The sequence below is a fragment of the Rhinoderma darwinii genome, chromosome 4 (assembly GCF_050947455.1).
Source record: "Rhinoderma darwinii isolate aRhiDar2 chromosome 4, aRhiDar2.hap1, whole genome shotgun sequence".
In the NCBI taxonomy this organism is placed as follows: domain Eukaryota; kingdom Metazoa; phylum Chordata; class Amphibia; order Anura; family Rhinodermatidae; genus Rhinoderma; species Rhinoderma darwinii.
Genome location: NC_134690.1, coordinates 318,835,709 through 318,857,727, shown reverse-complemented (window position 1 = coordinate 318,857,727; position 22,019 = coordinate 318,835,709). Strand labels below are relative to the sequence as shown.

The window sequence follows — 22,019 nt, the reverse complement described above, 5'->3', positions numbered from 1 at the left end:
GCTAACAATCGAATGAGAAAAACTTATATAAATCAGGAAAGGTGTCAAAAGTGCATTTTATTAGGTAATTTTTTCATCTGTGTCTAACGGCAGTTAGGCCCCATGCACACGACAGTGTTCGGTCCATGATATATGTTCCTCATGTTGGTCGCACTCCCCGGACTGAACACCGTGCAGGGAGCCGGGCGTCTAGCATCATAGTTAAAAAAAATAGAGACCAGAAGCAGCACTCAAAATAGCAAAAAATGTGAATTTATTTACCCAACAAAGCAACGTTTCACTTCCTCCATGGAAGCATTTTCAAGCAATCAATAGAAACCACATAATGACATATATAGGAAGAGTAAAACTTAATTAACAAGTGTTCTAAATCATAGTAGTTAAACACTATATATAAAAATATAGCAATGTGTAACAATATAACGAAATATCAAGTGCATACGTGTATGAGTCAATCACTGACAATAGGTATAGACACTTTAACATTACTGTCAAGTGAGATTTGTGTATATAGAGCAGTGAAACACATTAATTGCATATTAATAAATAATCACAATACAACACACAAAAGCTGACACTCACCAATCTGGATAAACAAGGAAGTTCTAGCCACGAGATATACAAACTGCGATTTCGGCGCCATCGTCACCGATCTGCGCATGCTCCAATAGTAACTATCTATTGGATACTACTCGCATGTGTGAATAAGGTAGTGATGACAACGCACATAGACGTAACAGCTAACCCGAATGCGTAACCGCTTGGAGATCAAGATCCCACGCAGACGCACTAGGGTATAGAGCTTCAAATACGCCATATTTGACAAGGGCAAATATGCCAATGTATTAACAATCGTCAGACTATAATAACAACTTCAATTTAAGTTATGAATATCATGCTCCCGAATTTATAGGTGAAGTATGTAAGAGCTATAGCCAGACATACGTGGTAATATTGTCAGCATTTAACTCCTTGCGTCCCTAGAGACAAGAAAACGTCCGCATATAAAATACAGATGTCACAAGTCTCACAAAGCGTACTCCCACCGATGTATCGATTCACCATCAGCACAAAGGTACAGAATATCACTTATAACCGGGATCTTTGGGAAAAATGAAGATCAATACCACATATCCAGCTCTAAAAAACTCCCCAATACAGAGCAAGCATTCACAACAATAGCGATGACTGAACAACATCAATAATACTGACAGCTAAATACAGTAAAATAGTGCAAAGTCAGCACCCCATATTCAAACACATGATACAAATAGTATTTAAATTATTTATTTTTTTCAAAATGTTTATTCTGAAATCCGTAATTTAGACAAAAAACATATATATCTAGCATTCCTTGTTCCAGTTGGCAAACGTCTTCCATAGACAATTTCAAGTCTCCCATCTACAAAAGAAAGACAAATAAGTACATTAAAATCAATCATATTGAAGTAACTACTATTTCCATACATCAAAACAAATATTTTTCAGAGTAATGAATAGAACATAGAAAGGTATCACCAGGCAAGAGAATTCCCAAGGGTAGCACAGGTACGATTAAACAGAATATAGGTAGACAATGGAAAGCTTCATAGACAATGACCGGACTCACTCGTCCTAGAAGTAAAGATAAACATTATCTGAATACATTCAAAGGGTAATCCATATTGAGACCATTTGGATGAAGAGAATTCAATCTATTAATCCATTGAACCTCCCGTTGTTTGAGGATCAATTCTCTATTACCCCCTCTCTTAAGTGGGGGAACCCTATCAATAATGCAGAATCTAAGCTGGTATACACTGTGTCCCATCTCCACAAAATGTCTAGGTACAGGAAGTTCAACTTTCTTCGTCCGTATACTCGATTTATGATTGTTAAGTCTTAATCTACATTCAGTTGTGGTTTCACCCACATATATCAAGTTGCAAGGGCATTGTAGGATGTATATTACAAAATCCCTTCTACATGTGTAGTGTGAAGTAATGTTGAAGGTTCTACCAGTAGTGGGATGTGTAAATGAATTACCTTTCAGAATAATTGCGCAACTGTCACAGGACATACAGGGGAAGCAACCATTACGAGTCAAATCCCGTGGTATACTTTTAGCCCGGCTGTTCTTTAGACTGACATCACTCCTAACAAGTTTATCCCTTAAATTCCATGATCTCCTATAAGAAAATAAGGGGGGCGATTGAAATTCTGTTACTCCATCGTAGAAATTACCTAGGATCCTCCAATGTTTTTTAATGATCCCTGCCACATCAGAACTGTATATATTGTATGTAGAGACCATAGGGAGTCTAGCAACGGTCTGCTGATTTTTCTTGCTGACCTGTCTCAGTTGTGTCCTATCAGCTCTCTGCACTTTATAGGTATGTTTCCTCAAAAGTCTTACTGGATACCCTCTGTCCAGAAACTTCCCTACCATCATGTCAAGTTTATGTTCTAAACAAACCGGATCATCAACAATCCGCTTAACCCTCAAAAGCTGGCTATACGGTCGAGAATTGATCATACCCCTAGGGTGATGACTGTCGAAACTAAGTAAGTTGTTACAGTCAGTCTCTTTAACATATAAATCCGTCATGAGTTTGTTGTTATGTATATATACCATGGTGTCAAGAAATTGAACATTGGTATCAGATACCACCATAGTAAATTTGATATCTGAGTCAATTGAATTCAAGTAGTCAAACTAGGGAAGTTTCTGGACAGAGGGTATCCAGTAAGACTTTTGAGGAAACATACCTATAAAGTGCAGAGAGCTGATAGGACACAACTGAGACAGGTCAGCAAGAAAAATCAGCAGACCGTTGCTAGACTCCCTATGGTCTCTACATACAATATATACAGTTCTGATGTGGCAGGGATCATTAAAAAACATTGGAGGATCCTAGGTAATTTCTACGATGGAGTAACAGAATTTCAATCGCCCCCCTTATTTTCTTATAGGAGATCATGGAATTTAAGGGATAAACTTGTTAGGAGTGATGTCAGTCTAAAGAACAGCCGGGCTAAAAGTATACCACGGGATTTGACTCGTAATGGTTGCTTCCCCTGTATGTCCTGTGACAGTTGCGCAATTATTCTGAAAGGTAATTCATTTACACATCCCACTACTGGTAGAACCTTCAACATTACTTCACACTACACATGTAGAAGGGATTTTGTAATATACATCCTACAATGCCCTTGCAACTTGATATATGTGGGTGAAACCACAACTGAATGTAGATTAAGACTTAACAATCATAAATCGAGTATACGGACGAAGAAAGTTGAACTTCCTGTACCTAGACATTTTGTGGAGATGGGACACAGTGTATACCAGCTTAGATTCTGCATTATTGATAGGGTTCCCCCACTTAAGAGAGGGGGTAATAGAGAATTGATCCTCAAACAACGGGAGGTTCAATGGATTAATAGATTGAATTCTCTTCATCCAAATGGTCTCAATATGGATTACCCTTTGAATGTATTCAGATAATGTTTATCTTTACTTCTAGGACGAGTGAGTCCGGTCATTGTCTATGAAGCTTTCCATTGTCTACCTATATTCTGTTTAATCGTACCTGTGCTACCCTTGGGAATTCTCTTGCCTGGTGATACCTTTCTATGTTCTATTCATTACTCTGAAAAATATTTGTTTTGATGTATGGAAATAGTAGTTACTTCAATATGATTGATTTTAATGTACTTATTTGTCTTTCTTTTGTAGATGGGAGACTTGAAATTGTCTATGGAAGACGTTTGCCAACTGGAACAAGGAATGCTAGATATATATGTTTTTTGTCTAAATTACGGATTTCAGAATAAACATTTTGAAAAAAATAAATAATTTAAATACTATTTGTATCATGTGTTTGAATATGGGGTGCTGACTTTGCACTATTTTACTGTATTTAGCTGTCAGTATTATTGATGTTGTTCAGTCATCACTATTGTTGTGAATGCTTGCTCTGTATTGGGGAGTTTTTTAGAGCTGGATATGTGGTATTGATCTTCATTTTTCCCAAAGATCCCGGTTATAAGTGATATTCTGTACCTTTGTGCTGATGGTGAATCGATACATCGGTGGGAGTACGCTTTGTGAGACTTGTGACATCTGTATTTTATATGCGGACGTTTTCTTGTCTCTAGGGACGCAAGGAGTTAAATGCTGACAATATTACCACGTATGTCTGGCTATAGCTCTTACATACTTCACCTATAAATTCGGGAGCATGATATTCATAACTTAAATTGAAGTTGTTATTATAGTCTGACGATTGTTAATACATTGGCATATTTGCCCTTGTCAAATATGGCGTATTTGAAGCTCTATACCCTAGTGCGTCTGCGTGGGATCTTGATCTCCAAGCGGTTACGCATTCGGGTTAGCTGTTACGTCTATGTGCGTTGTCATCACTACCTTATTCACACATGCGAGTAGTATCCAATAGATAGTTACTATTGGAGCATGCGCAGATCGGTGACGATGGCGCCGAAATCGCAGTTTGTATATCTCGTGGCTAGAACTTCCTTGTTTATCCAGATTGGTGAGTGTCAGCTTTTGTGTGTTGTATTGTGATTATTTATTAATATGCAATTAATGTGTTTCACTGCTCTATATACACAAATCTCACTTGACAGTAATGTTAAAGTGTCTATACCTATTGTCAGTGATTGACTCATACACGTATGCACTTGATATTTCGTTATATTGTTACACATTGCTATATTTTTATATATAGTGTTTAACTACTATGATTTAGAACACTTGTTAATTAAGTTTTACTCTTCCTATATATGTCATTATGTGGTTTCTATTGATTGCTTGAAAATGCTTCCATGGAGGAAGTGAAACGTTGCTTTGTTGGGTAAATAAATTCACATTTTTTGCTATTTTGAGTGCTGCTTCTGGTCTCTATTTTTTGTATATTCATGAGGAGTGCGTCCCTCCTTTTATTGAAGCTAGCACCAGCCGATTTTGGTATTCACACTGTGCTGCTCCTACTATCTTTTTGAGCCTATAGCATCATAGTTATGTACGATGCCAGGAGTCCCTGCCTCCCCGCGGAACTACTGTCCCGTGCTGAAAACATGATTACAGTACGGGACAGTTGTCCGGCAGGGACTCCTGGCATCGTACATTACTATTTTGCTAGGAGCCCGGCTCCCTGCACCGTGTTCGGTGCGGACCGTTTATCATGAGCACACGGTCGTGTGCCTGGGGCCTAAGAAATAAATCTTGTGTGTGAACATTTGGTGAAATTCTTGACATTTATCACAAGCACTTTTATTTGCCTGTAGGTATCCTGAAGCTCTGGATTTTGTGCTGGAAAGACAATTTAAGAATGTTAAAGATCAAGAGAAACAAGACTTGTTTGTCCAGTTTATTGCACTCTCTACCAGTGGAGGAAAACATGAGGTATGAGCATCAGTTATACCTTACGGTCACTGTTATTTCCTGTGACAGTCTGCTCATATTGTCCATTTATTTTGTATTCGTTTTTTGGGGTTTTTTTGTCACAATTTTTCATAAATTACAAATAGTCAAGTTTTAATTTTTATTCCTCCCTGAGTGATGGCTCTTGACAACATTAGGCATCTTAATCTCCTAATATGTGAAGTATAGGAAATAGAGGCACCTCAAGATTAAAAGTAAACCGAATCTTTGAAATAACCTGCTGACTGTAGCGATGTAGCTTGAGATACCGCTGGTATAAGTGAATTTGATTTGCTTGGTCTTGATAATTGGGAGTTTAGTTGTATTTTTCAAACCCATCTTATATTATCTCAATGGATACAGATGTAGTCTATTAATAATGAACCATTGTGTGATCCTATGTGATGAGTTAAAGAGGCTCTGTCACCAGTTTATAACTGCCCTATCTTCTACCTAATCTAATAGGCGCTTAATGTAGATATTTTTATTTTTTTAAATGTTCCTTTTTGACAAAGTTATGAGCATTTTAAGTGTTATGCAAGTTTGTTCTTAATGCCCAAGTGGGTGTTTTTTTACTTTTCACTAAATGGGCGTAGTAAAGAGAAGTGTATGACGCTGACCAATCAGCATCATACACTCCTCTTCATTCATGATCAGCTATACTCATAGCACAGCATGATCTCGCGAGATCACGCTGTGCTGTCACTTACTCCTACATTAACTTTACCGGAGTGTCGGGAGAATGAAAAGATATCGCCTCTTGGCATGTCACTTCTTGGGACGTATTTGGAGCCGTTTTTCATTGACTATAGAAAAACAGCTCCAAAAACAGCCATAAAAAAAGCGAGTTTGATTAAAAAATGTCTGAATATTAGGAGCTGTTTTCCCTTGAAAATGGCTCTGTATTTTCAGACTTTTTTTTTAGTGAGCGTGTGAACATACCCTTAGCCTTTTGGTGTGTCCGATATCTTCTGCCTCCTGCCATTTGTACAATCACTCAAAATGGCAGCCGGGCAAATGCTTAACAATTTGAAGACGCGTTTTCCTGGCTTGTAGCCAAAAATAGGGAGGTGGGGTGAGATTCCCTCCCAGGTGAGGTTCCCTCCCACATTTACGGCAGCTGTCAGTCAGGTTGCTTTGCCTTATTCACCTTGCTGTAATTCTGGGAAGTGCTCCCTCTGGTGGCCAACATAGGAAAGAATGTAAAATTCTTATTTAATTTGTAATACTTTCCACCATGTGGAAGAAAAAAAAGAATACAGCAAAAAACTTAAAAAATCTAATAGAAATAAGTAACCTACTTAAAAAAGTTTCCTTAAGTTCGCGACACATTCCCTTTAAAATGCTCTTAACTTTGTAAAAAATAAACGTTTTTTAAAAAAAAGAACACATTACTTATCTACATTAAAGTGCCTATTAGATTAGGTAGAAGATAGGGCTGTTAGAAACTGGTGACAGAGCCTCTTTAAATGAGCCTTCTTTTACTATTTCATATATGGCATTCCTCTGGTTTGACACTACCCCCATCAGCATTCGATACAATTTTGAGATTAACTCGGATTTCCAATAGGTTTGGTGTTTAATAGGTTCAGAAGCTGGGACTCTTTGAACTGAAACACACACACACACACACACACACACACACACACACACACACACACACACACACACACACACACACTTATCCTTTAAAATCGTACATTTCAATGGATAGTATTTTAGTGTAAACTCCATAGTCAGAATGAAGACTTTTTTTTTTTTTTTTTTACACCCTGATATTAGCTGCCCCTCCTTTTCAGACCCACAGATTTCTCCCCTTACTAGTCCAAAAATGCCTATTGTAAAACTACGATATAAAAGGAAATGTAAATTGTACCTGAGTGGAGTTTTTATTGTCACAGCTTTCTCCTCTTACATTGCTTTTACCCTATTACAAATTTTATGGAATAGCAGTGCCATTGGAAATGGTTTATACTGGGATATGTTGTCCAGATTTCTATAATTCAAATATATCTTAAAATCCATAGGTTTTAACTAAGTTCAACAAGAACTGCTTAAAGAGGCTCTGTCACCACATTATAAGTGCCTATCTCCTACATAATGAAGTTAACATTTGTTGTTATCTACATTACAGCGACAATCACATTATGAAGGAGATAGGGCACTATATATATTTTTTTCAGTTAAACAGTTAGTATATAAGTTGATTACACATTGTTTTAATTTTTTCACAAGTCAGGAAATATTATAAATTTGATTCTAATTTATAACATTTCCATGTGCTGGTCACTAGACGGAGCAATTCCCAAAATTGCAGCATTGGCAATGTGGTAAAGCAACCTCATTGCTTTATGCTGCAAATTTGGAGTAGACACACTCGCTCTAGTGTCCTCACACAATCCCCCCTCCTTTTATCCTGGCTAGTGCCAGGAGAAAGGAGGGGGTTGAATGTTCAAATCTCCTACACTGTGTGCCACCATTTTCTGAGCGAATGCACACTGTAGGACGATTAGATACAGTGGTAATCAGACAGTATAACAAGAACATAATACACACATTACATACACAAACAAACATAACTTACCTGCTCCTGCCGCCTCCACTCCTAGTCCTTGCGTCTGCGCTGCCTTGAACATATGGCCGGAAGTCATCATCTTACTGTCCGGCCGCGGCTTCCGGTCCACATGAAAATGGCGCCGGATGTCACTCTACCAAAGAACTTCCTTTTGGTCTGTGTGGGAGCGGCGCATGCGCCGTTCCCACACAGGCGGCGTACGCTATAGTGAATGGAACGGCTCCCGTTCGCATTCTCTATGGGGATGTATGTGCCGTATTCCATCTCTGTATGTGTCGTTAATCAACACATACAGAGATGAAAAATAAAATGGCAGCTCTCCATAGAGAAGTAAAAGAAAGAAAAAAGGAAAAAGTACAACACAAAAACGCAAATAAATAAAAAAAATTTTAATATCAAACTAAAAGCAATATTCTATAAAAAAATAAAATTTTCGTGACACCTTCCCTTTAAATCCACTTCCCTCTTCCCTGGTAAATATGAGTTGACTGGCCAGGAAGTAAATTCTCAAATTTGGGGCTGCGTTTTCCCCTTCCACTACTGGATATGTCATTTGACTGTACTTCATCCTTGGCTGTACTTCATCCATCTTTCCCCTACAAATGATATCATTAAATATACCTTTATGTTGTCTAAATAATTCACACAGTTATTAGAATGTTTGCCATCCTAGATATGGTTCCCATTCTGTTTTTATGCAAAGTCTGTTTTTAGAGCACATAATAATTCTCAAACTGTTGCAGCTATTGGCAGACTGTGATACATCGCTACTGCTTGGCTTGAATCACCCACAAGCCGCAGTCAGACAACTCGCTTTACTGCATCTGAAGGACATCATTGAGAAGTCTAAGGTGAGTTGTTGCTTTTTCGGTTGGTGGTATTGGGGACAGTGACCAGACACATGCAAAATCCGACGGAAAATTATTCTGAATGATGATATTTTCTTATTTTTGTCTTTTGGGCAAAAAAGAACTAAGAATAAAATGAATTTTCAGCAGAAATAGGGCTTATAATTAATAATAATAATCTTTATTTATATAGCGTCAACATATTACGCAGCACTTTACAATTTAGAGGGAACATGAAACAAACAATATCAGACATTACATAGTAACAAAGTTCATTTACAATTCAAACCTGGAGAGTGAGGACCCTGCTCGCAAGAGCTTACAATCTATGAGGACATAAGGGAGACACAAAGTGTAACATTGTTTGTTCTGTACAATGGTCCGGCCATTTTTATACACATGCGGTGGTAACATAAAGCTGCATGAGCCGGTCACCAGCCAGTATCCGTGTATGACGGACATGAAGAGAAGGAGTGTGAGGGAATCTTATTCTGATGACTAATCTAAAAGGGGGGCCATGGAAAGGAGTCAGATTAGGGAATGTTATAGGCCTGTCTAAATAGATGTGTTTTCAGGGCACGTTTAAAACTGTGGATATTGGGAATTAATCGGATTGTCTGGGGTAGCGCATTCCAGAGGACGGGTGCAGCACGAGAGAAATCTTGGAGACGGGAGTGGGAGGTTCGGATTATGGAGGATTTTAATCTAAGGTCGTTGGCAGAACGTAGAGCCCGAGCAGGGCGGTAGACAGAGATGAGGGAGGAGATGTAAGGAGGTGCAGCACTGTGGAAAGCTTTGTGGGTGAGAGTAATAAGTTTGAATTTTATTCGGAAGGGGATGGGCAACCAGTGCAGTGACTGGCACAGATTAGAGGCGTTGGTGTAGCGGTTGGTCATAAAGATGAGCCTGGCTGCTGCATTGAGGATAGATTGAAGAGGGGAGAGTTTAGTGAGGGGAAGACCGACTAGTAATGAGTTACAGTAGTCCACACGTAACTGAATTGCTGCGGCAAGCTGCACTATTTCAGAATTCGGTGTAGATTTTAATTTTCACTGTGGAAAATAGTGCAAATTTTGTCCTTCAAATTTCCAGGCATGTAAAAAAAAAAGTAGACATACACCTTTTTTATTTAATTTCCATCTACTTTAAAAAAAAATCTGTAGTGTTTCCACAGCAAATGACACTATTTTGTATTTTGGTGCGTAATTGTTGTTCCTCATTGATTTCTATGGGGAAAAAAACGAAAGAAGTCCGTCTACTCTCAGCAGCAGTAATTCGCATTCTGCGGAAATAAAATTACGCACTGCAGGTGAATTTCTGAGTGGAATTTTTTTTCATTGTGTGGATGGCATTTGTTAAATCACACCCACATTGCTTCTACTGTATTCTGCTGCATGTTTTCCATACACGTTTCCATTTGGAAAATACGCTGCAATTATGCCACGTGTGACCAAGCCCCTAGAGTGCAAAATGCATCCGTGACATGGCCACTGACTCTCTTGAAGGACACCACTTGCACAGACTGAACCATGTCATTTGTAGTACAGAAACTTGTATCTGTGGTAGTTAATTCTACGTTTATGGCTGCTGCCAATTAAGTCCAGTGGCCCATGTACAATTTTGTATGGATTCCTATTTGATATTAAAGGGGTCTTCCAGTTTTAACAAATAAAGTGAAAATGTTTGCAATGCTCTGATATACTTTGTAAATAACTTCCTCAATTGCAACTTTCATAGTTTACATCCGGAGTATAAGGATATATTCAGATGGTGCGGTCTAATCACACTTTAGTACGAAAAAATCCACGCAAAAAACAGCGGTTTTGATGCAGGTTCAATAAAAATTAACTGATTTGACTATAACGTCTGAATATGCCCTAAAAATCTGTCCTGGTCGTGATGCTCACATAGGTGTTACAGTTCTCAGTAGTTCACCTGTGTAATGATCAACTGGCCGGCCAGATCAAATAGTACAAGAAGAGATCTTTACAAATACAAAGAATTCATACACACATTATATTACATTTCATCTGCCTAGTTTTGTATAGAGCAGGGTGTGAATTTGTCATACAGGACATAGCCCATAGTTAGTGCCACTGGTTCTGGGAAACAAAACAGACCCTTCTTGTAATCTCAAAATAACCCTTTAACCCCTTAAGGACACAGCCTGTTTTCGCCTTATGGACCAGGCCATTTTTTTCAAAACTGACATGTCACTTTATGTGGTAATAACTTCGGAATGCTTTCACCTATCCAAGCGATTCTGAGATTGTTTTCTCGTGACACATTGGACTTTAAGTTAGTGGTAAAATTTGGTAAAAACACCAAATTTCAATGTATCTGCTTGTAAGACAGATCGTAATACCACACAAAATAATTACTAGTTCACATCTTGGATATGTCTACTTTATGTTGGCATAGATTTTTCAACATTCTTTTATTTTTCTAGGACGCTACAAGGCTTAGAACTTTAGCAGCAATTCCTCACAATTTCAAGAAAATTTGAAAAGGCAATTTTTTTTAGGGACAAGTTCAGTTCTAAAGGGACTTTGAGGGCACTATATTTTAGAAACCCCTCATAAATCACCCATTTTAAAAACCTAACCCTTCAAAGTATTAAAAACAGCTTTTAGAAAGTTTCTTAACCCTTTAGGTGCTCCACAGGAATTACAGCAAAGTGGAGATGAAATTTATAAATGTCATGTTTTTTTGCAGAAAATCAGTTTTAATACTTTTTTTTCTGTAACACAGAAGGTTTTACCAGAGAAACGTTACTTAATATTTATTGCCCAGATTCTGCAGTTTTTAGAAATATCTCACATGTGGCCCTAGAGTGGTAATGGACTGAAACACAGGCCACAGAGCAAAGGAGCACTTAGTGGATTTTGGGGCCTCCTTTTTATTAGAATATATTTTAGGCACCATGTCAGGTTTGAAGAGGTCTTGTGGTGCCAAAACAGTAGTGACCCCATTTAGGAAGCTATACCCCTCAAGGAACTTATCTAAGGGTATTGTTAGCATTTTAACCCCACTGGTTTTTTGCAGAAATTATTGGAAGTAGGCCGTGAAAATGAAAATCTAAATTTTTTCTAATTTTTTTTTCATTTCCGCAAGAACTAAAGCAGAAAAAGCGCCCCAACATTTGTAGATCTGTTTCTCCTCAGTTAAATAGTACCCCATATCTGGTCATAAACGGCTGTTTGGAGAAACGGCAGGGCTCGGAAGGGAAGAAGTGCTATTTGGCATTCAGATTTTGCTGGATTGGTTTGTGGAGGCCATGTCGCCTTTGCAAAGCTCCTGAGGGACCAAAACAGTGGGAACACCCCAAAAGTGATCCCATTTAGGAAACTGCACCCCTCAAGGAACTTATCTAAGGGTATACTTAGAATTTTGACTCCACAGGTTTTTTTGTCTGAATTGATGTGAATTAGGCTGTATTTACTGGTATTTCAATATATAATGTGTGGGCATGTGTATGTTGCGAAGAGCAAATCAGAGTATAATGAAAGGGTACATAAATAATAAAATTAATAATTCATAGATGTGTGGTAAGCCTTGAAGCAATCCTTTATGCAAAGGCCAGGTTTTTCGGGGGAAGGTGTCACACTGATAAGTGGTGTCCCTTCTTATGCCCCTTTTGCTACACACTCTGGACCTTTTTTGGGATCTTCCCTTCTTTGCAGTTTGTGGAACAATGCCGGCAAAGTGTTGCCCTGGTACAATAGGGGTGTCCTCACTTTCAGCAGATGTGCTTGGGCCCTCCCCTGCCTGGTTTTCAAACACAAACACCTTGATAATCTCCTCCTGAAAATTAAGGAATGACCCTGTCCGGCCTGCACATTTGGATAGCACGTAAGCGTTATACATTGGCATCTATACCATGCGCATGGCCACCTTTTTGTACCACACCCTTGTTTTTCTCATGGCACTATAGGGCTTTAGCACTTGATCTGAGAAATCAACATCTCCTGTGTACTTGTTATAGCCCACAATGCAATCTGTCTTGTGGGTCACTGTTGTGGTACCTCGTACAGGGACAGGGGCGCTGCCGTTCCCGTGTATTGTGGTCAAGAGAAGGACATCCCTCTTGTCCTTATACTTGACGAACAACACGTTCTCGCTGCGTAATGCCGTGCACTCACCCCTTCTAACACGTTGGCCAAGCAGTGCTTTAGGGAGGCCTCTCTGGTTTTTGCGCACTGTGCCGCATGCTGCAGTATTTCTGGTGGAGAGGCATTTAAAATGTGGGATCCTGGTGTAGAAGTTATCCACGTAAAGTTGATAACCCTGGTGCAGCAGTGGGTGCACCAAATCCCACACTATATTCCTAACAACTCCCAGGACAGGGGGAGGGGGGACATTCTGGGGATTTAATCCTGGAGTCCTTCCCTTCATAAACCCGAAACCTGTGTACCCTGAGCTAGGGATGTCACAATACCAGAATTTGGACTATGATACCGATACTTCGTGTAGTATTGCAATACCAAAACGATACTTTTGCCAATAATAATAAAAAAAAAGTTCTTCCATTTTCTGATGTGAGGCGCGTGGTGTGATGAATTTTGAACCCCCACGTGCCTCACATAATGGACAACATTGGATTAATGTGTGAGGTACATGATGGCGTTAATTACTATTAATGTGAGGTACACGGAGGTTCAAAATTCATAATACCTTGTGCCTCACATTAAAAAGTGAAAGAAAGCAGTTTTGTATTTTAGAACCGCGAAAACGCTATAAATGTGTTATTACTGTCGCGACTATACTGAATATGTGTATATTTTATGTATCGGGACTTATTTTAATTTTCATTGTAGTGTGTGTGTGTGTGTGTGTGTGTGTGTGTGTGTGTGTGTGTGTGTGTGTGTTTAATATTACATGGTACACAGGCAGTTGTTAGGACATACCTCAGTATGCCCTAACAGGCAATATGGTCAGACAGTCCTGGGGTCCTTCAATGGACCCTGGGCTGTCTGCCCATATATGGTATGGCCCTCGATAGCGTCACAGGAATTCCCTGTGACGCGATCCAAAGGGTATCCCCCTTTCTCATTTACCTCTGAATGTTGCGTTCAGAAGAATAGCAGCGGAGATGAGAGGTTTCTCTGATCTCCGCCTTTATAGAGCGGGGCTTCAGCTGTGTAATACAGCCATTGCCCCACTCCTGACAATAAGTGCGCACGCGGTCAGCATGAGGGGATGCGGCGGGCGCTGCACTAATGAGCGGGGCGCAGGCACTGAAGACAGAACATTGTGGTGTTTTGCAGTGCGCCCGCCATATTCTGTCTTCAGTGCCGGCGCTCATTAGTGCAGCGCTGGCCGCATCCCATCATGCTGACCACGGGTGAACCGGTCAGGACTCAGGGGCGATGCAATGGCTGTATTACACAGCTGCAGCCCCGCTCTAACAACATTCATGTATTACTATACTTAGCTGTGCGCCCGCACAGCTTAGTATCTAAATACATGAAATAACTGATTCGAACCGTTAATTGGGGTGTTGTACAAAACATCTGTACTCCAGTATTGCCTGATCTGTGGCTTCTTTACTAGCCCCATATGCAGCACAAGGCCCCAAAATTTGAGCATCTCCGCTGCATCTACAGGGGTCCACTTGAAGGGTCTAGCATATGATGACGTGGGGTTCAGGGCAATAAATACCTGGGCATATAAATTGGTCTGGGCCACGATTAAATTCGCTAAATCCTCACTGAAGAAAACCTTAAAAAAAAATCTATTTCTGTGAACCCTTCAGTCTCAAAATGAGTTCCTCAGCTGCCTATGAAGTCGGGGATCTGAGGCTCCTAATTCTCAGGGGGTGGGTTCCACATGGGATTACTTATCTGGGGGGTTGCCTCAGCTCATGTCCTGGGTCGGCTTTGCGGGGGTTCCTCATCATTTTTATTAGGGGGGTGTGTAGTGCTTGAACACGTGTAACACTGACTTTATTTTTACACGGGGTTGTGTGTGTTGTGCTTTTACACGTGTATTTCAAAATTGCTGAATAAAAGAAGAGCAGAAAGAAAGAAAATAAAAGTTTAGAAAAAAAAAATGAAGTATAAAAAAATGTACTGAACAAACTTGTAAAAGTGTAAAGAATTTCCTGACTACCTGACACTAACTAAAATGTAGTGACGTTGAATCTGTAAAAACATTTTTTGGGTGTAACTACTGCAGTAAATTTAGGCTTAAACTACGCTATGTCAAATTTAGTGAACGGACTTCAGTAAAAAAAAGCAATGTCCGTCACTAACTGACACTAAATCTGTAACACTATATATGAGTAATGAAATACTGTAGTATAAAAATTATACTCCAGTCAATTTAGACTAAAACTACGCTATGTAAAATTTAGTGAACGAACTTCAGTAAAAAAAACTGAATGTCTGTCACTAACGCGAAATCTGTAACGCTATATATTCGTGCTAAAAAAACTAGTATATAAATTATACTGCAGTCAGTTTAGACTAAAACTATAAAGCTACAGTAACCAATGACTAAATGTAGCACTATATTTTAGAAAAAAAACTAGTATAAGAAATACTACAGTAAATTGAAACTAACTTTAGAAAAATTGTATAGCTAAAACTACCTAAAATGCTATGTCATTTCTTTTATTATAAAAAGGATGCTAACCTATACGTCCACTACCCTAACGCCCTACCTATGCAGGTACTAGCTACCCCTAAACTGCCGCTACCCTAACGTCCTACCTATGCAGGTACTAGCTACACCTAACTATATTTTATTAAACTTTTTTTTTTTAAACTTTTTTACAGTTTTATATATAAAAAAAGGCCCAAAAAAACCTGCGTCAACAAATTACGACTGAGGCTTATTATAGACTCAGCACTCAGTGACCGCAGGGCGCACACAAAAGGCTGGTGCGCTAAAAATAGGGTAAACAATAAACCTGCGCCCAAAAATTAGCACAGTTGCCGATCAGTGATGGTGATCACTGATCAGCGCTCAAGGGCTGCAGGGCGCACACTTGGAGACGGTGCTGGCAGAAAAATGGGAAAAAGAAAGGCCCAAAAAAAACCTGCGTCAATAAAGGGCGTACACAAGAAAATTGTGCAGTAAAAACAGGCCCGAAATAAAAAACTCTGCCAAAAAATTAGCAAAAGTGCCCATCAGCGCTCAGAGGCTGCAAGGCATACACACAGAGATGATCCTGACCGACCAATCGCAGCTATCCCCGATTTGAGGGGGTGTGCACCACCCCCCTGGGCCACGTGTAAAGATGGCCTGCTGTCAGGGACAGCAGCCATCTTCACTATGTCACCATGTCTTTTAGACACAATGACCACTTAACGCTCCAACGTACCCATACGTTGGATGTCGTTAAGGGGTTAATGATATCAGTATGCTTCCAAACCTGACATTATTTACATGACCTAAGCATATTCTAATTTTTAATTTTCTTCCGCCAGGCTGGTTTTGATGAATCCTTTATTAAAGAAGCTATTTTAGCTCGTCTCATGGATGACAACATTGAGGTGCTCCTGTCTGCCTTGCAGTCATTTAAGGTTAGTCATTTATAATCTTTATACATATGTCACCCTACGATTCCTTATTCTTTGCCTTTCAATGAGCAGTGTAAAAGTTTTGAAATCGCCTAGCAGGAATTGAATAACATGTAACTTGTTATATTTGACTTTACAAAATGAACCTGCTCCTGGAGTTTAGATTGCCACTTAAATGTAACTAACTTCCTGAACACGTCCGCACTGGAGAAAGCAAGTCGGGCCGAAAGGATCACAGATTTATTGTGTTGTGGGAATGCAGGACACTTAGGCCTCATTGACATCTGCACACCCTTAAGGGCCTCCTTCGCAGTACCGGCCAAAAGTACCGGAAACAATAGCGCAGCATTCTGCGCTATTGTTTCCGGTAAAATCACAGACACCCCGACGTAAGCCATTGACATCAATAGATTCCAGTGGTGTCCTTCATGCAACGGAATCGCCGCTTTTGGTATTTCCGATGTTCTGCTCCTCTGACTGTTTAGAACAATGGAAAGCCAAACACTGCTGTGAACCAAGCTTTATTTGGCATGGGGTTGGCAAGCCAAAAGCCAAATGAGAGGTCTGTGTGACTCCCACACCATACTGTGGCCACTGGTGATCTAGTAAAATCACCTCTCTTTTGTAATGTTTTGTTTTCTCCTATTTACCCATTGACCAGTATGCTATGGCCGTTCTAAAAATCCTATTACTTCCAGCTCTACCTCAGCCACTTTAATGCAGAAGAAATGGTCTCCGTTCTGCTCACCCTGTTTGATCGTGCAGATCTCTCTCAGGCTGATGGCTGGTAAGCTGTTTTATTCATTTCTCATATAATATATCATTTATAGCCTATAATATATTATATTTTTTCTTGCTGTACAAAATTAAGTAATATAAATGGACAAGTAATTGTTACACCCGCATCGTTTAGCACTAAGGATTCGAGCCTAAGGTTTGACTGTGTTTGGATACAGTTTCACAATGTAGCTGCACTAAAGTTGATAAAACGTATCAGATGAAGGATATTACATTTGCCGAGTGATTAAAAAAGCCAATGGTATCTCAGTACGGAATTTTTTCTGTTCAATACCACCTATACCTCCTCTTCTACAGGTACAAAGCTATTGAAGAAGCGACCGAACTTCTAGTCCAACAAAATTCAATCAAAGATGACCCTGAACTTTGTAACAGGGTGATGATGGCTTTGATACCACACATGGTTTTCACCAACAACCAGGTCAACTCTGCTGAGAGCACCATGGCTGTGTTCTTGGGAAGAAGTGGTGTTTGTCGGCTGCATCCGCTACTAAAGGGCTGGTCAGAAGGTATTCTATGCAATATTTCAACGTGTCACACAACTATATATTACATAATACATTTTTGTGAAATCTTCAAAGAATACTATTAGTCCCTGAAATGTTCTGTATTATACATTTGTTAAACCTAACCTCGAATTAACACATCTTAAATCTCACCTACAGCGCTCAATGAGAGCTTAGAAAGGGCTCAGTCTGGAAATTCTGCTGTGGTCCTAAACTACAGCTTTGCTCAGCTGTTATCTGTCAACATGGCTGCCATGGACGCCTCTTCAGTTTTAAAAATGGTGCGTAGGTAGTTTTTCTATGTTGGGGATTCTTAGTGTATATTAAATGGTTTCTCATCTTTGAACAATCCCTATTTATTAGATCCCTTGATTATAAGCAAATCACAAAATGCCCCCCTACTAAGATCCGCAACTATCAACCGTCATCTGTGGGGAGACTTGGCAGTGAGTGTTCAATTTCCCTGCAGTGCCATCATTAAGCATTACATAGTTCCCATTCAAATCAATGGGTTGTCTGTGTAATACAGGGCAGGTCCTCCAGAGCAAGAGACACTTTGTAACGGCTCTCACCTCTGGCCACGGAATGAGGATCCTGGACTATTAACTCAAAATTCCCTAACAGGTTTTTAAAAATGGGTTTTCTGAACGGGACAACGCCTTTAACCCCTTAATGACCGGGCCATTTTGCACGTTAATGACCAAGGATTATTTTTTGTTTTTCCACGGTCGCATTCCAAGAGTCGTAACTCTTTTTTTATTCCGTCGACATAGCCGTATAAGGGCTTGTTTTTTCCGGGACGAGTTGTATTTTGTAATTGTACCATTTTTAGATGCTTATAACATATTGATTAACTTTTATTAACTTTATTTTAGGAGAGAATTGAAAATAAGCAGCTATTCCAGCATTAATTTTCACGTTATAAATTTACGCCGTTTACTATGCAGCGTAAATAACATGTTAACTTTATTCTATGGGTCGGCACGATTACAGGGATACCAAATGTGTAAAGGTTTTATATGTTTTTTCTACGTTTGCACAATAAAAACCCTTTTAGAAAAAAATTACTTGTTTTTGCATCGCCGCGTTCCAAGAGGCGTAATTTTTTTATTTTTCCGTCGATGTGGCCGTACGTGGGATTGATTTTTGCGGGACAATGTGTAGTTTTCATTAGTACTATTTTGGGGTACATAGGACTTATAGATGAACTTTTATTTTATTTTTTATGGGGGGAATGGGAGAAAAGAGAGAATTTTGCCGTTGTTTTTTGCGTTTTCTTTGGACGCCGTTCATCCGGCGGTTTAATTAATGTGTTCATTTTATTGGTCAAGTTGTTACGATCGCGGGGATACCATATATGTGTATGTGTGATTTTGTTTTGACCGTTTTATTAAATAAAACCACTTTTTGGGGCAAAAAAGTAGTTTTATTTGACTTTGACTGTAATTTTTTTTATTTTTTTTTTCACAAACTTTATTTAACGGTTTTACTTTTTTTTTTTTTTTAGTCCCACCAGGGGACTTCACTATGCGATGTGCCGATCGCATATATAATGCTTTGGTATACTTCGTATACCAAAGCATTATTGCCTGTCAGTGTAAAACTGACAGGCAACCTGTTAGGTCATGCCTCTGGCATCGCCTAACAGGCAGATGCTGAAGACAGACCTGGGGGTCTTTGTTAGACCCCCGGCTGTCATGGAAACCCGACGGCGACCCGCGATTTGTTTGCGGGGGCGCCGATCGGGAGACAGAGGGAGTTCCCCCCTCTGTCAAACACATTAAATGCCGCTGTCACTGTTGACAGCGGCATTTAATGGGTTAAACTGCCGGAATCGGCGCGTGCTTCGATTCCGGCAGTTGCAGCAGGAGCCAGGCTGTGTATAACAGCCGTGCTCCTGCCGCTGATCGCGTGGGTAAACTGTCAGTACCCGCGCGATCACAGGACGGATATATCCGTCCTCCTGCGCGAACTAGCAGCTGCTGAGGACGGATATATCCGTCCTTCGGCGTTAAGGGGTTAAGGTATGGCATTCGTTGTGGTGGAATGTATAAATGTGTTTTCCTTGTTCCACAGGGTGCCTGCTTTGCATTAAAAACACTTTTAAGTTTATGCAAATTAGCATTTCGGTGCAACAAGGGCGTCTCCGTTGCACCAAAATGCTAGCGCGTCATTGCCCTGTTGAATGTTGGATGTGATTGATGTGGGCCATGCAGCGTACTCGGCGAGTTCATGCCTGGCCCAGTAGTGTAGTGAACGTGTAGTGTAGTGATACGGTCCTGTATCTTAGTCGGTGCATGCGCAGTATAAACAATATGTCCCCTGTTGTAATCGGCACTACTGCACGTGCGCTGACCGAAGGGATAATTTCGATCCCTGCCTCCCCGCGGGAATACTGTCTCGTACTGAAAACATGTTCAGTACAGGACAGTATTCCCACGGGTAGGCAGGGACACCTAGCGTCATACATGACTATGATGCCAGGAGCCCGGCTCCCTGAACTGCGTTCGGTGCGGAAAAATGCAGCCCGTATATCACGGACTGAACACGGAAGTGTGAGTAAGGCCTTCGTGTCAGCTCTCAGTACCATAAATGTTGTTTTGATTGTATTGTAATGTTGATTATTTTATTATCGGATTGTTTCCTGTTCTGCTTTTTTAGGTTGAGGATTTGCTGCAAGTAGCTGACATGGACACCGTTTTGGTGAGAGAGAAGTTGACGTTTCATGTTCTCAGCCATGCCTTGGTGACCGGATTCTCTCACTGCCAGAACCCTGACCTTCAGGTCTCCTTGAGAATCTTTCAGCTGCTTGACAAGAAATTGCGGATTGTGCAAGCACTAGTACAGGCAAGTTGTCTACTCTGTGCTGATGACTGTTGGACATATTCATAAAACAATAATCTCGTTTTGTTTTCTATATGAAACCATATAACCTACATTTCTGAATGAAATTTGAAATTGGTAAAATAAATTTTATGGTTTGACTGTTTTGCATTCCGCAGCACGTATGATATATTTACTGGTATGTTCTATCTGTTGATACAGGGTATGGCAGATAAGTGGCTGCTGGATAAATCGAGTGGGGACCAGCTTCATAGAATTGTGATGACGGAGTATATTGAGAAGCTGAATGCTGGAGAGAGCTCAGACATGGAGGAGGCTGTTCTGCTTATGCTTAGATTAAAGAACTTCATGAACAACCTAAAGTGTCCAGAATCTTTCCCTAAATGTAAGGAAGACCTACATTATTTATGTTGTTGAATATTGGTGAAGTGCATCTGTTAGCAAATAAAGAACACTTACTTTATAGATTTTACTGTTCATAGGAGTTCATTTTCCACATAGAAGCTTTGTCCATCACTAAAACTGAAAATGAAGGGGAAGGTGTAGTGTGGACCCACTGATGAAAAAAAAATATATACAGTGAAAAACTTTTAGGCAGCTGTGGAAAAATGCTGCAAAGTTAGAATGCTGTCAAAAATAGACGCGTTAGTAGTTTTTTTTCTTTTATCAATTAACAAAATACAAAGTGAATGAACAGAAGAAAAATGTAAATCAAATATTTGGTGTGACCACCCTTTACATTTAAAACAGCATCAATTCTTTAGGTACACTTGCACGCGGTTTTTGAAGGAACTCGGTAGGGAGGTTGTTCCAGACATCTTGGAGAACTAACCACAGATCTTCCTTAACCCCTTAATGACCAGGCCATTTTGCACGTTAATGACCAAGGATTATTATTTATTTTTGTCACGGTTGCATTCCAAGAGTCGTAACTTTTTTTTTATTCCGTCGACATAACCATATAAGGGCTTGTTTGTTGAGGGACGAGTTGTATTTTATAATTGTACCATTTTGAGATGCTTATAATATATTGATTAACTTTTATTAACTTTATTTTAGGAGAGAATTGAAAATAAGCAGCTATTCCAGCATTCATTTTCACGTTATAAATTTACGCCGTTTACTAGGCAGCGTAAATAACATGTTAACTTTATTCTATGGGTCGGCACGATTATGGGGATACCAAATATGTAAAGGTTTTATGTTTTCCTACGTTTGCACAATAAAAAGCCTTTTAGAAAAAAATTGCTTGTTTTTGCATCGCCGCATTCCAAGAGCCGTAATTTTTTTTATTTTTCCGTCGATGTGGCGGTATGTGGGCTTGATTTTTGCGGGCCAATGTGTAGTTTTCATTAGTACTATTTTGGGGTACATAGGACTTATAGATTAACTTTTATTTTATTTTTAATGGGGGGAATGGGAGAAAAGAGGATTTTGCCGTGTTTTTTGCGTTTTTTTTGGACGCTGTTCATCCGGCGGTTTAATTAATGTGTT

At 39.7% G+C, this 22,019-nt stretch overlaps 1 protein-coding gene across 1 annotated transcript in view; it reads left to right on the top strand.

The window, feature by feature from the left end:
• The window catches only part of HEATR1 (HEAT repeat containing 1), a 102,002-nt gene that overhangs the window by 15,936 nt on the left and 64,047 nt on the right, over window positions 1-22,019 (top strand). Inside the window, exons 11-18 of the mRNA XM_075862760.1 lie at window positions 5,293-5,410; window positions 8,747-8,854; window positions 16,285-16,380; window positions 17,076-17,164; window positions 17,473-17,684; window positions 17,841-17,962; window positions 20,343-20,528; window positions 20,727-20,910. Of these exons, the coding sequence (XP_075718875.1) occupies window positions 5,293-5,410; window positions 8,747-8,854; window positions 16,285-16,380; window positions 17,076-17,164; window positions 17,473-17,684; window positions 17,841-17,962; window positions 20,343-20,528; window positions 20,727-20,910 (1,115 nt within the window). The remainder of the gene's footprint in view (window positions 1-5,292; window positions 5,411-8,746; window positions 8,855-16,284; window positions 16,381-17,075; window positions 17,165-17,472; window positions 17,685-17,840; window positions 17,963-20,342; window positions 20,529-20,726; window positions 20,911-22,019) is intronic.